The sequence below is a fragment of the Brienomyrus brachyistius genome, chromosome 10, assembly GCF_023856365.1.
Source record: "Brienomyrus brachyistius isolate T26 chromosome 10, BBRACH_0.4, whole genome shotgun sequence".
NCBI lineage: Eukaryota > Metazoa > Chordata > Actinopteri > Osteoglossiformes > Mormyridae > Brienomyrus > Brienomyrus brachyistius.
Window position 1 is genome coordinate 11,594,737 of NC_064542.1, and position 15,290 is coordinate 11,610,026.

A 15,290-nucleotide genomic window follows, 5' to 3' on the forward strand; every position below is an offset into this window, starting at 1 on the left:
TGAGTATTTGAGTAAGTAGGAGAAAAATCCATTTTTGATTAATCTTATTGCCTGTATTTTTGCCCCTTATTTTGAGCTGTTTTAAATGCTGCACTGTTCAGTTGCAAATGGTAGGTCCCTCTGAATCCCATCTTCGCTTTACTCCACCTCCTGTTATTCACAGGTATCTGACTCTCGAATCCGGCTGAAATGATCCCAGTCGATTTTCCAATCTCCGCCTTTTCTATTTGGCAGAATGCACAGCCTGGATCCAAGCTGCCTTCCTTCCCAGTTGGAGTAACAGTTGGCTCCACCTGACACTATACCATTTAAACCCCAGCTGATCACAGAGCTTATTGCAGGATGTGCGTTTGTTCCTCTCCATGTGTTGTGGGGCTGCCATGCCTAACTCCTATAGTAAGGAGAAGGTCATAAACTTGTGTTCTTATATTTTAATAATTCTGAAATGGGTAAGAAATGAGCAGCAGGACGATATAGAGCTAAAAGTTGCGATTTTTCTAGCACTACGATGTAACCCAAGGAGAAAGGCAGCACTGCCTTGCTGAATGTGATTTCTGTGGCAAAAAGATGGTGATATTGCTGGCAAGCGGTCTTTTTATTAAACTCAAATGTAACTCTGTCAAAGTACAATTTTACCAGGGTCCGTTAAATGAACCCCCCAGAAGACAGAATGAAGCTGTAATTCATACAGGTGGCAAAACTAAAATGTCTCTTGGTAATTTCATCAGGGCAGTGATGAAATTACAAATGTGCATGTTTTTGGCGAGTGATGGATGAGGTGATATGAAACATGCAGTTGTCTATAATCGCTGCAGCTTTGGGGAAAGACTAGCATCCCTTTAAAATTCATTACATTAGGATGGCAGGCAGAGGTCACTGCAGTTTGGACGTGCCAGGAACAGACGAATAAAGCCAAGTAGAATGTATGGAACTTCCAGTCTTTCAGTAATATTTCACAGAGTAAGGCATAACTAAACGCACTGCTGAGAAAATGAGTGTAGAGGATTACAGTAGTATAATGCTAATCCCTACTATATACACTCCATATACGATACACATTTAATATACATTTATTGCTGCTGTGTTTTACAACTGGACATGGGGTGGGTTCTTTTTCCCTGTGGGTAAGGAAAGGAGGAGAGGGTTTGTTTGAGAACTTGAATGTTTAATTTTAATTTTACCAGGGTGACTGCTAGCAGCATGTAACTCTTCATGGAGGACGCGGAGGTGACTGTTTGGAATTTTATCATTTGACGTGATCCCCTACAGGCTGCTGGGCTACAGACACTGAGGGTCTGGTAACCTGGGTTATACTGTGGGATTTAAAAGGGTCTATGTTTCTTTGTTGATTGTTTCTTTGTACCTGTAGCATTGGAACGCTTCCTCTTGGTGTTGCTGTGCTGCGAGGGCATTAAGCATTCCTGCAAAGGACCAGACTAGCCACTGTTTTAGGTTTATTTGATAGGCTTGTAAGTTATAAGTGTAATTGTAGTATTGTATTTTGGGCGGTGGACATCGGCCGCTACCCTCTTATGTTTGTACATGGGATCTTTCTGTACAAGGCCGGATCCGCACAGGCTTTTGCTCTCTGCTGTTGGGGTGCCACACTGAGCGGACACTGTACTGTTGTGTGTAGTGTTTGTCGTGTTGCATGCTGTGTGGTTTTGCTCTTTGTCACCAGGGCCCTCCTGAGCTGAGAGCTGCGCGTGCCGATCTGACCTTACTATCTGGAGGATAGTCAGCCGCCCCCCCCCCCCAGCAACCTTCTTTGTTTGTCTAATTGATTTCAGATATTTGTAATAAAGTGGATTGGCTTTTATTTTTACATGCCTCTTTGTTGTCCCTTTGTGGGGAGGGTTCGAACTTAGCCACGTTACAGAAGGAACGTTAGGTGTTCCTCCTGCCCTTACCAGGCAGTGGCGTAGTCAGAGCAGTGTGGGTATTCTGTGCTTTGGGCCACAAGAGAGCACCGAAATGTTTTAAAGAAACTTTAGCGTTAACTTAAAATAAAAAAAGAATCAAGGAATAACCCTGTTAATTCTTGTTTAAATTAACGGAAGAGAGTCGGCTCTTTAAAGAACTGTGTGGCTCTATGCGCATGCGCTACATGAGAGCGAGCCAGAGTGGAGAGCGCATTCGCTAATTTAATCAACAATTAACCGCGTTATTCTTTGATTCTTGTTGAAATGCTTAGAGCGTTTTAATTTATTATTCACATTAGCAGAAAAGTGTTTCGTTACTTAATCCCCTATAACCATAACGTTTATTTGAAATAACAGGCGCTCCTCTGGTGTCGCCATTTTGAAACGGGCTGACCACTTCGGTCTATCGTTTCGACCGCTTTTTTCAAACAGACCTGCCGATTATGGCCGAGCTCTGGGACTCGCTCATTTCGCTGTTTAAATGCTTTCTTCAACCTAACACCGGTAAATACCGCTAAAGTTTTCCCTTCTAATTATTTAAGCATGTTGATTAAATGTAATGAGTTTAAGTGCTTTCTTTTAAAACGACGTGCTGTATGTTAATTGGTTTCGCTTGTGCTTGTTTAAACTCGGCATTTGCTCTTCTGCTGCTTTCGGGCATGTTTGTACTTGTTTAAAATCCGCCTGCTTTTCTTTTAAAATAAAGCTAAAGTTTTTCTTAAACATTTTGGTGCTTGCTTTTAAAATACGCCGTGGCGCTTGTGCTTACTCCTAACAACACATGGCTGCGGCCGGACGGGTCCCCGCTGGACGTGTATCTTACATTCATTCCGTTATATGTGTTATTCCTTAAAAACGTAATTAAAAATACAACATAAATACATGTAATGCATTTTCATTCTATTAAGGTTTAAAGGCAACCCTTATCACCCAAACCCCCTATCGGCAACACGTGTAATGGACATTTGGAATATTCCTGACATTTAACATCACCTACTCACATTCAATTGAAAACACCTGTCTCTTCTTCGTTTTTAATGATTTATTTACAAGTATTTACATAAGTAGTACTGATAGTGTTCTATGTCCAGTCTCATCTCATGCCTTGCTCTTCTCCACCATTGCCTTGTACTCCTCCTCCACCATTGCCTTGTACGTCTCCTTCACCATTGCCTTGTACTCCTCCTCCACCATTGTCTTGTACTCCTCCTCCACCATTGCCTTGTACTCCTCCTCCAGTATTGCCTTGTACTCCTCCTCCTCCATTGCCTTGTACTCCTCCTCCTCCATTGCCTTGTACTCCTCCTCCACCATTGCCTTGTACTCCTCCTCCTCCATTGCCTTGTACTCCTCCTCCAGTATTGCCTTGTACTCCTCCTCCTCCATTGCCTTGTACTCCTCCTCCTCCATTGCCTTGTACTCCTCCTCCTCCATTGCCTTGTACTTTTCCTCCATTGCCTTGCACTTTTCCTCCATTGCCTTGCACTCCTCCTCCATTGCCTTGCACTCCTCCTCCATTGCCTTGCTCTTCTCCACCATTGCCATGCTCTTCTCCAAAATTGCCTTGTACTCCTCCTCCTCCATTGCCTTGTACTCCTCCTCCTCCATTGCCGTGTACTCCTCCTCCTCCATTGCCATGTACTCCTCCAACACTGCCTTGTACTCCTCCAACACTGCCTTGTACTCCTCCTCCTCCATTGCCTTGTACTCCTCCTCCAGTATTGCCTTGTACTCCTCCTCCTCCATTGCCTTGTACTCCTCCTCCATTGCCTTGTACTCCTCCTCCTCCATTGCCTTGTACTTTTCCTCCATTGCCTTGCACTCCTCCTCCATTGCCTTGCACTCCTCCTCCATTGCCTTGCACTCCTCCTCCATTGCCTTGCTCTTCTCCACCATTGCCATGCTCTTCTCCAAAATTGCCTTGTACTCCTCCTCCTCCATTGCCTTGTACTCCTCCTCCTCCATTGCCTTGTACTCCTCCTCCTCCATTGCCTTGTACTTTTCCTCCATTGCCTTGCACTTTTCCTCCATTGCCTTGCACTCCTCCTCCATTGCCTTGCACTCCTCCTCCATTGCCTTGCACTCCTCCTCCATTGCCTTGCTCTTCTCCACCATTGCCATGCTCTTCTCCAAAATTGCCTTGTACTCCTCCTCCTCCATTGCCTTGTACTCCTCCTCCTCCATTGCCGTGTACTCCTCCTCCTCCATTGCCGTGTACTCCTCCTCCTCCATTGCCATGTACTCCTCCAACACTGCCTTGTACTCCTCCAACACTGCCTTGTACTCCTCCTCCACCGCCACTGTCTGGCTCTCCTCCACCACCTTTGCCTGGCTCTCTACTACCATTGCCTTTTTTCCTTTCCCTTTTTTTGCAAAAAGCTTCTTTAGCTAGGATTTCTTTTTCTTTCCTCCTTTGTCCTTCCTTTCTAGGGCTTCCCCAGCGTCGTTTGGTTCCGCTGGCGGCCTAAAGCAATTCAGAAAAATCCACTTCATTTTGAGATGCGTCTTGTTCGAAATCAGATTTGTTTTGAACTGATACTGGTGCCTACAGCAGAATTTATACCTTCAGAATGATGACATCAGAGTTGTCACGGTAACATTGTGTTCTAGAATTCAACTGTAGGTGCCATATTTGGTCAGTGGTTCAATTTTTTTTAATTCTCTGCATTTTTTATATGCTTTATTCAGCTCATATTCTGCAGCATATATTGTATGAATTTTCATATTTACCTTAATTAGTTTACTCGCAGATAATATTCTGTACTTGCAAACAATGCAGAAACCTACCAAACATTGCCGGGCCGTTCCTGTGCTCACAGAGCGTAGTGAGCTTTACTTTACTCAGGAGGAGGACAGGCTCACATTTTCTGACCGTGGCCATGCTGTGCTATATTGTGAAAGGTGCTGAACTTAGTGATGAGACAGTTAATACCCAGATTCGGGAGATCGCCTCCTCAAAGTGAGGCCCAGTGACTTCAAGCTGGGAATCGGGGCTTGCTAAGTTCATGCAATATCATGTGACCGATGACTTCCGATTCATCCTGAGGTGTAAGAGGCTTTGAATCCTATTGGCTCTTCAAAACTTTTATATAAGTGAGATGATTCTAATTAGCAATGGTAGTGGAGGCCAGTTTAACCAAAGAACCAACCGCCAGATGATGGGTCACAGCAAGGAGGGGTATGGGGTTGGGTATCAGTGTTTGGGTACATTAAATGGAGGTGAGATAAAACATTTGGTAAGGTTTAGCAGCATCTGTAATATCCCTGCATTGTAGGCAGAGCTTTCTGGATAGATTCTGGACACACACACCCCTCTATTGGACAAATTGATTCAGAAAATGGATGGATGGAATGCAGTGTTTTTCATGTGTTTTCATGAGTGGAAGTGAACTTTTACAGAACTGAGTATTTGAGTAAGTAGGAGAAAAATCCATTTTTGATTAATCTTATTGCCTGTATTTTTGCCCCTTATTTTGAGCTGTTTTAAATGCTGCACTGTTCAGTTGCAAATGGTAGGTCCCTCTGAATCCCATCTTCGCTTTACTCCACCTCCTGTTATTCACAGGTATCTGACTCTCGAATCCGGCTGAAATGATCCCAGTCGATTTTCCAATCTCCGCCTTTTCTATTTGGCAGAATGCACAGCCTGGATCCAAGCTGCCTTCCTTCCCAGTTGGAGTAACAGTTGGCTCCACCTGACACTATACCATTTAAACCCCAGCTGATCACAGAGCTTATTGCAGGATGTGCGTTTGTTCCTCTCCATGTGTTGTGGGGCTGCCATGCCTAACTCCTATAGTAAGGAGAAGGTCATAAACTTGTGTTCTTATATTTTAATAATTCTGAAATGGGTAAGAAATGAGCAGCAGGACGATATAGAGCTAAAAGTTGCGATTTTTCTAGCACTACGATGTAACCCAAGGAGAAAGGCAGCACTGCCTTGCTGAATGTGATTTCTGTGGCAAAAAGATGGTGATATTGCTGGCAAGCGGTCTTTTTATTAAACTCAAATGTAACTCTGTCAAAGTACAATTTTACCAGGGTCCGTTAAATGAACCCCCCAGAAGACAGAATGAAGCTGTAATTCATACAGGTGGCAAAACTAAAATGTCTCTTGGTAATTTCATCAGGGCAGTGATGAAATTACAAATGTGCATGTTTTTGGCGAGTGATGGATGAGGTGATATGAAACATGCAGTTGTCTATAATCGCTGCAGCTTTGGGGAAAGACTAGCATCCCTTTAAAATTCATTACATTAGGATGGCAGGCAGAGGTCACTGCAGTTTGGACGTGCCAGGAACAGACGAATAAAGCCAAGTAGAATGTATGGAACTTCCAGTCTTTCAGTAATATTTCACAGAGTAAGGCATAACTAAACGCACTGCTGAGAAAATGAGTGTAGAGGATTACAGTAGTATAATGCTAATCCCTACTATATACACTCCATATACGATACACATTTAATATACATTTATTGCTGCTGTGTTTTACAACTGGACATGGGGTGGGTTCTTTTTCCCTGTGGGTAAGGAAAGGAGGAGAGGGTTTGTTTGAGAACTTGAATGTTTAATTTTAATTTTACCAGGGTGACTGCTAGCAGCATGTAACTCTTCATGGAGGACGCGGAGGTGACTGTTTGGAATTTTATCATTTGACGTGATCCCCTACAGGCTGCTGGGCTACAGACACTGAGGGTCTGGTAACCTGGGTTATACTGTGGGATTTAAAAGGGTCTATGTTTCTTTGTTGATTGTTTCTTTGTACCTGTAGCATTGGAACGCTTCCTCTTGGTGTTGCTGTGCTGCGAGGGCATTAAGCATTCCTGCAAAGGACCAGACTAGCCACTGTTTTAGGTTTATTTGATAGGCTTGTAAGTTATAAGTGTAATTGTAGTATTGTATTTTGGGCGGTGGACATCGGCCGCTACCCTCTTATGTTTGTACATGGGATCTTTCTGTACAAGGCCGGATCCGCACAGGCTTTTGCTCTCTGCTGTTGGGGTGCCACACTGAGCGGACACTGTACTGTTGTGTGTAGTGTTTGTCGTGTTGCATGCTGTGTGGTTTTGCTCTTTGTCACCAGGGCCCTCCTGAGCTGAGAGCTGCGCGTGCCGATCTGACCTTACTATCTGGAGGATAGTCAGCCGCCCCCCCCCCCCAGCAACCTTCTTTGTTTGTCTAATTGATTTCAGATATTTGTAATAAAGTGGATTGGCTTTTATTTTTACATGCCTCTTTGTTGTCCCTTTGTGGGGAGGGTTCGAACTTAGCCACGTTACAGAAGGAACGTTAGGTGTTCCTCCTGCCCTTACCAGGCAGTGGCGTAGTCAGAGCAGTGTGGGTATTCTGTGCTTTGGGCCACAAGAGAGCACCGAAATGTTTTAAAGAAACTTTAGCGTTAACTTAAAATAAAAAAAGAATCAAGGAATAACCCTGTTAATTCTTGTTTAAATTAACGGAAGAGAGTCGGCTCTTTAAAGAACTGTGTGGCTCTATGCGCATGCGCTACATGAGAGCGAGCCAGAGTGGAGAGCGCATTCGCTAATTTAATCAACAATTAACCGCGTTATTCTTTGATTCTTGTTGAAATGCTTAGAGCGTTTTAATTTATTATTCACATTAGCAGAAAAGTGTTTCGTTACTTAATCCCCTATAACCATAACGTTTATTTGAAATAACAGGCGCTCCTCTGGTGTCGCCATTTTGAAACGGGCTGACCACTTCGGTCTATCGTTTCGACCGCTTTTTTCAAACAGACCTGCCGATTATGGCCGAGCTCTGGGACTCGCTCATTTCGCTGTTTAAATGCTTTCTTCAACCTAACACCGGTAAATACCGCTAAAGTTTTCCCTTCTAATTATTTAAGCATGTTGATTAAATGTAATGAGTTTAAGTGCTTTCTTTTAAAACGACGTGCTGTATGTTAATTGGTTTCGCTTGTGCTTGTTTAAACTCGGCATTTGCTCTTCTGCTGCTTTCGGGCATGTTTGTACTTGTTTAAAATCCGCCTGCTTTTCTTTTAAAATAAAGCTAAAGTTTTTCTTAAACATTTTGGTGCTTGCTTTTAAAATACGCCGTGGCGCTTGTGCTTACTCCTAACAACACATGGCTGCGGCCGGACGGGTCCCCGCTGGACGTGTATCTTACATTCATTCCGTTATATGTGTTATTCCTTAAAAACGTAATTAAAAATACAACATAAATACATGTAATGCATTTTCATTCTATTAAGGTTTAAAGGCAACCCTTATCACCCAAACCCCCTATCGGCAACACGTGTAATGGACATTTGGAATATTCCTGACATTTAACATCACCTACTCACATTCAATTGAAAACACCTGTCTCTTCTTCGTTTTTAATGATTTATTTACAAGTATTTACATAAGTAGTACTGATAGTGTTCTATGTCCAGTCTCATCTCATGCCTTGCTCTTCTCCACCATTGCCTTGTACTCCTCCTCCACCATTGCCTTGTACGTCTCCTTCACCATTGCCTTGTACTCCTCCTCCACCATTGTCTTGTACTCCTCCTCCACCATTGCCTTGTACTCCTCCTCCAGTATTGCCTTGTACTCCTCCTCCTCCATTGCCTTGTACTCCTCCTCCTCCATTGCCTTGTACTCCTCCTCCACCATTGCCTTGTACTCCTCCTCCTCCATTGCCTTGTACTCCTCCTCCAGTATTGCCTTGTACTCCTCCTCCTCCATTGCCTTGTACTCCTCCTCCTCCATTGCCTTGTACTCCTCCTCCTCCATTGCCTTGTACTTTTCCTCCATTGCCTTGCACTTTTCCTCCATTGCCTTGCACTCCTCCTCCATTGCCTTGCACTCCTCCTCCATTGCCTTGCTCTTCTCCACCATTGCCATGCTCTTCTCCAAAATTGCCTTGTACTCCTCCTCCTCCATTGCCTTGTACTCCTCCTCCTCCATTGCCGTGTACTCCTCCTCCTCCATTGCCATGTACTCCTCCAACACTGCCTTGTACTCCTCCAACACTGCCTTGTACTCCTCCTCCTCCATTGCCTTGTACTCCTCCTCCAGTATTGCCTTGTACTCCTCCTCCTCCATTGCCTTGTACTCCTCCTCCATTGCCTTGTACTCCTCCTCCTCCATTGCCTTGTACTTTTCCTCCATTGCCTTGCACTCCTCCTCCATTGCCTTGCACTCCTCCTCCATTGCCTTGCACTCCTCCTCCATTGCCTTGCTCTTCTCCACCATTGCCATGCTCTTCTCCAAAATTGCCTTGTACTCCTCCTCCTCCATTGCCTTGTACTCCTCCTCCTCCTCCTCCATTGCCGTGTACTCCTCCTCCTCCATTGCCATGTACTCCTCCAACACTGCCTTGTACTCCTCCAACACTGCCTTGTACTCCTCCTCCTCCATTGCCTTGTACTCCTCCTCCAGTATTGCCTTGTACTCCTCCTCCTCCATTGCCTTGTACTCCTCCTCCATTGCCTTGTACTCCTCCTCCTCCATTGCCTTGTACTTTTCCTCCATTGCCTTGCACTCCTCCTCCATTGCCTTGCACTCCTCCTCCATTGCCTTGCACTCCTCCTCCATTGCCTTGCTCTTCTCCACCATTGCCATGCTCTTCTCCAAAATTGCCTTGTACTCCTCCTCCTCCATTGCCTTGTACTCCTCCTCCTCCTCCTCCATTGCCGTGTACTCCTCCTCCTCCATTGCCGTGTACTCCTCCTCCTCCATTGCCATGTACTCCTCCAACACTGCCTTGTACTCCTCCAACACTGCCTTGTACTCCTCCTCCACCGCCACTGTCTGGCTCTCCTCCACCACCTTTGCCTGGCTCTCTACTACCATTGCCTTTTTTCCTTTCCCTTTTTTTGCAAAAAGCTTCTTTAGCCAGGATTTCTTTTTCTTTCCTCCTTTGTCCTTCCTTTCTAGGGCTTCCCCAGCGTCGTTTGGTTCCGCTGGCGGCCTAAAGCAATTCAGAAAAATCCACTTCATTTTGAGATGCGTCTTGTTCGAAATCAGATTTGTTTTGAACTGATACTGGTGCCTACAGCAGAATTTATACCTTCAGAATGATGACATCAGAGTTGTCACGGTAACATTGTGTTCTAGAATTCAACTGTAGGTGCCATATTTGGTCAGTGGTTCAATTTTTTTTAATTCTCTGCATTTTTTATATGCTTTATTCAGCTCATATTCTGCAGCATATATTGTATGAATTTTCATATTTACCTTAATTAGTTTACTCGCAGATAATATTCTGTACTTGCAAACAATGCAGAAACCTACCAAACATTGCCGGGCCGTTCCTGTGCTCACAGAGCGTAGTGAGCTTTACTTTACTCAGGAGGAGGACAGGCTCACATTTTCTGACCGTGGCCATGCTGTGCTATATTGTGAAAGGTGCTGAACTTAGTGATGAGACAGTTAATACCCAGATTCGGGAGATCGCCTCCTCAAAGTGAGGCCCAGTGACTTCAAGCTGGGAATCGGGGCTTGCTAAGTTCATGCAATATCATGTGACCGATGACTTCCGATTCATCCTGAGGTGTAAGAGGCTTTGAATCCTATTGGCTCTTCAAAACTTTTATATAAGTGAGATGATTCTAATTAGCAATGGTAGTGGAGGCCAGTTTAACCAAAGAACCAACCGCCAGATGATGGGTCACAGCAAGGAGGGGTATGGGGTTGGGTATCAGTGTTTGGGTACATTAAATGGAGGTGAGATAAAACATTTGGTAAGGTTTAGCAGCATCTGTAATATCCCTGCATTGTAGGCAGAGCTTTCTGGATAGATTCTGGACACACACACCCCTCTATTGGACAAATTGATTCAGAAAATGGATGGATGGAATGCAGTGTTTTTCATGTGTTTTCATGAGTGGAAGTGAACTTTTACAGAACTGAGTATTTGAGTAAGTAGGAGAAAAATCCATTTTTGATTAATCTTATTGCCTGTATTTTTGCCCCTTATTTTGAGCTGTTTTAAATGCTGCACTGTTCAGTTGCAAATGGTAGGTCCCTCTGAATCCCATCTTCGCTTTACTCCACCTCCTGTTATTCACAGGTATCTGACTCTCGAATCCGGCTGAAATGATCCCAGTCGATTTTCCAATCTCCGCCTTTTCTATTTGGCAGAATGCACAGCCTGGATCCAAGCTGCCTTCCTTCCCAGTTGGAGTAACAGTTGGCTCCACCTGACACTATACCATTTAAACCCCAGCTGATCACAGAGCTTATTGCAGGATGTGCGTTTGTTCCTCTCCATGTGTTGTGGGGCTGCCATGCCTAACTCCTATAGTAAGGAGAAGGTCATAAACTTGTGTTCTTATATTTTAATAATTCTGAAATGGGTAAGAAATGAGCAGCAGGACGATATAGAGCTAAAAGTTGCGATTTTTCTAGCACTACGATGTAACCCAAGGAGAAAGGCAGCACTGCCTTGCTGAATGTGATTTCTGTGGCAAAAAGATGGTGATATTGCTGGCAAGCGGTCTTTTTATTAAACTCAAATGTAACTCTGTCAAAGTACAATTTTACCAGGGTCCGTTAAATGAACCCCCCAGAAGACAGAATGAAGCTGTAATTCATACAGGTGGCAAAACTAAAATGTCTCTTGGTAATTTCATCAGGGCAGTGATGAAATTACAAATGTGCATGTTTTTGGCGAGTGATGGATGAGGTGATATGAAACATGCAGTTGTCTATAATCGCTGCAGCTTTGGGGAAAGACTAGCATCCCTTTAAAATTCATTACATTAGGATGGCAGGCAGAGGTCACTGCAGTTTGGACGTGCCAGGAACAGACGAATAAAGCCAAGTAGAATGTATGGAACTTCCAGTCTTTCAGTAATATTTCACAGAGTAAGGCATAACTAAACGCACTGCTGAGAAAATGAGTGTAGAGGATTACAGTAGTATAATGCTAATCCCTACTATATACACTCCATATACGATACACATTTAATATACATTTATTGCTGCTGTGTTTTACAACTGGACATGGGGTGGGTTCTTTTTCCCTGTGGGTAAGGAAAGGAGGAGAGGGTTTGTTTGAGAACTTGAATGTTTAATTTTAATTTTACCAGGGTGACTGCTAGCAGCATGTAACTCTTCATGGAGGACGCGGAGGTGACTGTTTGGAATTTTATCATTTGACGTGATCCCCTACAGGCTGCTGGGCTACAGACACTGAGGGTCTGGTAACCTGGGTTATACTGTGGGATTTAAAAGGGTCTATGTTTCTTTGTTGATTGTTTCTTTGTACCTGTAGCATTGGAACGCTTCCTCTTGGTGTTGCTGTGCTGCGAGGGCATTAAGCATTCCTGCAAAGGACCAGACTAGCCACTGTTTTAGGTTTATTTGATAGGCTTGTAAGTTATAAGTGTAATTGTAGTATTGTATTTTGGGCGGTGGACATCGGCCGCTACCCTCTTATGTTTGTACATGGGATCTTTCTGTACAAGGCCGGATCCGCACAGGCTTTTGCTCTCTGCTGTTGGGGTGCCACACTGAGCGGACACTGTACTGTTGTGTGTAGTGTTTGTCGTGTTGCATGCTGTGTGGTTTTGCTCTTTGTCACCAGGGCCCTCCTGAGCTGAGAGCTGCGCGTGCCGATCTGACCTTACTATCTGGAGGATAGTCAGCCGCCCCCCCCCCCAGCAACCTTCTTTGTTTGTCTAATTGATTTCAGATATTTGTAATAAAGTGGATTGGCTTTTATTTTTACATGCCTCTTTGTTGTCCCTTTGTGGGGAGGGTTCGAACTTAGCCACGTTACAGAAGGAACGTTAGGTGTTCCTCCTGCCCTTACCAGGCAGTGGCGTAGTCAGAGCAGTGTGGGTATTCTGTGCTTTGGGCCACAAGAGAGCACCGAAATGTTTTAAAGAAACTTTAGCGTTAACTTAAAATAAAAAAAGAATCAAGGAATAACCCTGTTAATTCTTGTTTAAATTAACGGAAGAGAGTCGGCTCTTTAAAGAACTGTGTGGCTCTATGCGCATGCGCTACATGAGAGCGAGCCAGAGAGGAGAGCGCATTCGCTAATTTAATCAAGAATTAGCCGCGTTATTCCTTGATTCTTGTTGAAATGCTTAGAGCGTTTTAATTTATTATTCACATTAGCAGAAAAGTGCTTCGTTACTTAATCCCCTATAACCATAACGTTTATTTGAAATAACAGGCGCTCCTCTGGTGTCGCCATTTTGAAACGGGCTGACCACTTCGGTCTATCGTTTCGACCGCTTTTTTCAAACAGACCTGCCGATTATGGCCGAGCTCTGGGACTCGCTCATTTCGCTGTTTAAATGCTTTCTTCAACCTAACACCGGTAAATACCGCTAAAGTTTTCCCTTCTAATTATTTAAGCATGTTGATTAAATGTAATGAGTTTAAGTGCTTTCTTTTAAAACGACGTGCTGTATGTTAATTGGTTTCGCTTGTGCTTGTTTAAACTCGGCATTTGCTCTTCTGCTGCTTTCGGGCATGTTTGTACTTGTTTAAAATCCGCCTGCTTTTCTTTTAAAATAAAGCTAAAGTTTTTCTTAAACATTTTGGTGCTTGCTTTTAAAATACGCCGTGGCGCTTGTGCTTACTCCTAACAACACATGGCTGCGGCCGGACGGGTCCCCGCTGGACGTGTATCTTACATTCATTCCGTTATATGTGTTATTCCTTAAAAACGTAATTAAAAATACAACATAAATACATGTAATGCATTTTCATTCTATTAAGGTTTAAAGGCAACCCTTATCACCCAAACCCCCTATCGGCAACACGTGTAATGGACATTTGGAATATTCCTGACATTTAACATCACCTACTCACATTCAATTGAAAACACCTGTCTCTTCTTCGTTTTTAATGATTTATTTACAAGTATTTACATAAGTAGTACTGATAGTGTTCTATGTCCAGTCTCATCTCATGCCTTGCTCTTCTCCACCATTGCCTTGTACTCCTCCTCCACCATTGCCTTGTACGTCTCCTCCACCATTGCCTTGTACTCCTCCTCCACCATTGTCTTGTACTCCTCCTCCACCATTACCTTGTACTCCTCCTCCAGTATTGCCTTGTACTCCTCCTCCATTGCCTTGTACTCCTCCTCCTCCATTGCCTTGTACTCCTCCTCCACCATTGCCTTGTACTCCTCCTCCTCCATTGCCTTGTACTCCTCCTCCAGTATTGCCTTGTACTCCTCCTCCTCCATTGCCTTGTACTCCTCCTCCTCCATTGCCTTGTACTTTTCCTCCATTGCCTTGCACTTTTCCTCCATTGCCTTGCACTCCTCCTCCATTGCCTTGCACTCCTCCTCCATTGCCTTGCACTCCTCCTCCATTGCCTTGCTCTTCTCCACCATTGCCATGCTCTTCTCCAAAATTGCCTTGTACTCCTCCTCCTCCATTGCCTTGTACTCCTCCTCCTCCTCCTCCATTGCCGTGTACTCCTCCTCCTCCATTGCCGTGTACTCCTCCTCCTCCATTGCCATGTACTCCTCCAACACTGCCTTGTACTCCTCCTCCACCGCCACTGTCTGGCTCTCCTCCACCACCTTTGCCTGGCTCTCTACTACCATTGCCTTTTTTCCTTTCCCTTTTTTTGCAAAAAGCTTCTTTAGCCAGGATTTCTTTTTCTTTCCTCCTTTGTCCTTCCTTTCTAGGGCTTCCCCAGCGTCGTTTGGTTCCGCTGGCGGCCTAAAGCAATTCAGAAAAATCCACTTCATTTTGAGATGCGTCTTGTTCGAAATCAGATTTGTTTTGAACTGATACTGGTGCCTACAGCAGAATTTATACCTTCAGAATGATGACATCAGAGTTGTCACGGTAACATTGTGTTCTAGAATTCAACTGTAGGTGCCATATTTGGTCAGTGGTTCAATTTTTTTTAATTCTCTGCATTTTTTATATGCTTTATTCAGCTCATATTCTGCAGCATATATTGTATGAATTTTCATATTTACCTTAATTAGTTTACTCGCAGATAATATTCTGTACTTGCAAACAATGCAGAAACCTACCAAACATTGCCGGGCCGTTCCTGTGCTCACAGAGCGTAGTGAGCTTTACTTTACTCAGGAGGAGGACAGGCTCACATTTTCTGACCGTGGCCATGCTGTGCTATATTGTGAAAGGTGCTGAACTTAGTGATGAGACAGTTAATACCCAGATTCGGGAGATCGCCTCCTCAAAGTGAGGCCCAGTGACTTCAAGCTGGGAATCGGGGCTTGCTAAGTTCATGCAATATCATGTGACCGATGACTTCCGATTCATCCTGAGGTGTAAGAGGCTTTGAATCCTATTGGCTCTTCAAAACTTTTATATAAGTGAGATGATTCTAATTAGCAATGGTAGTGGAGGCCAGTTTAACCAAAGAACCAACCGCCAGATGATGGGTCACA

The 15,290-nt window shown here is 44.1% G+C and overlaps 1 protein-coding gene across 1 annotated transcript; it reads right to left on the minus strand.

Annotated features, from left to right (window-relative positions):
* Positions 1-8,319: 8,319 nt before the first annotated feature.
* On the minus strand, positions 8,320-14,223 carry LOC125751215 (uncharacterized). Its single transcript, XM_049029865.1, has 2 exons — positions 13,941-14,223; positions 8,320-8,467 (listed from the first exon to the last, which is right to left on the minus strand). The coding sequence occupies exons 1-2, from the start codon at positions 14,208-14,210 to the stop codon at positions 8,345-8,347; spliced, it is 393 nt and encodes a 130-aa protein (XP_048885822.1). The 5' UTR covers positions 14,211-14,223; the 3' UTR covers positions 8,320-8,344.
* Between the last annotated feature and the right edge of the window lie 1,067 nt (positions 14,224-15,290).

Excerpts from the sequence above, each read along its gene's own strand:
- LOC125751215 (XM_049029865.1), bottom strand. The coding sequence starts at position 14,210 with ATGGAGGAGGAGTGCAAGGCAATGGAGGAGGAGTGCAAGGCAATGGAG. Across the intron at positions 8,468-13,940 it reads TACTGGAGGAGGAGTACAAG|GCAATGGTGGAGGAGGAGTA; the intron begins GTAATGGTGGAG and ends GAGGAGTACAAG.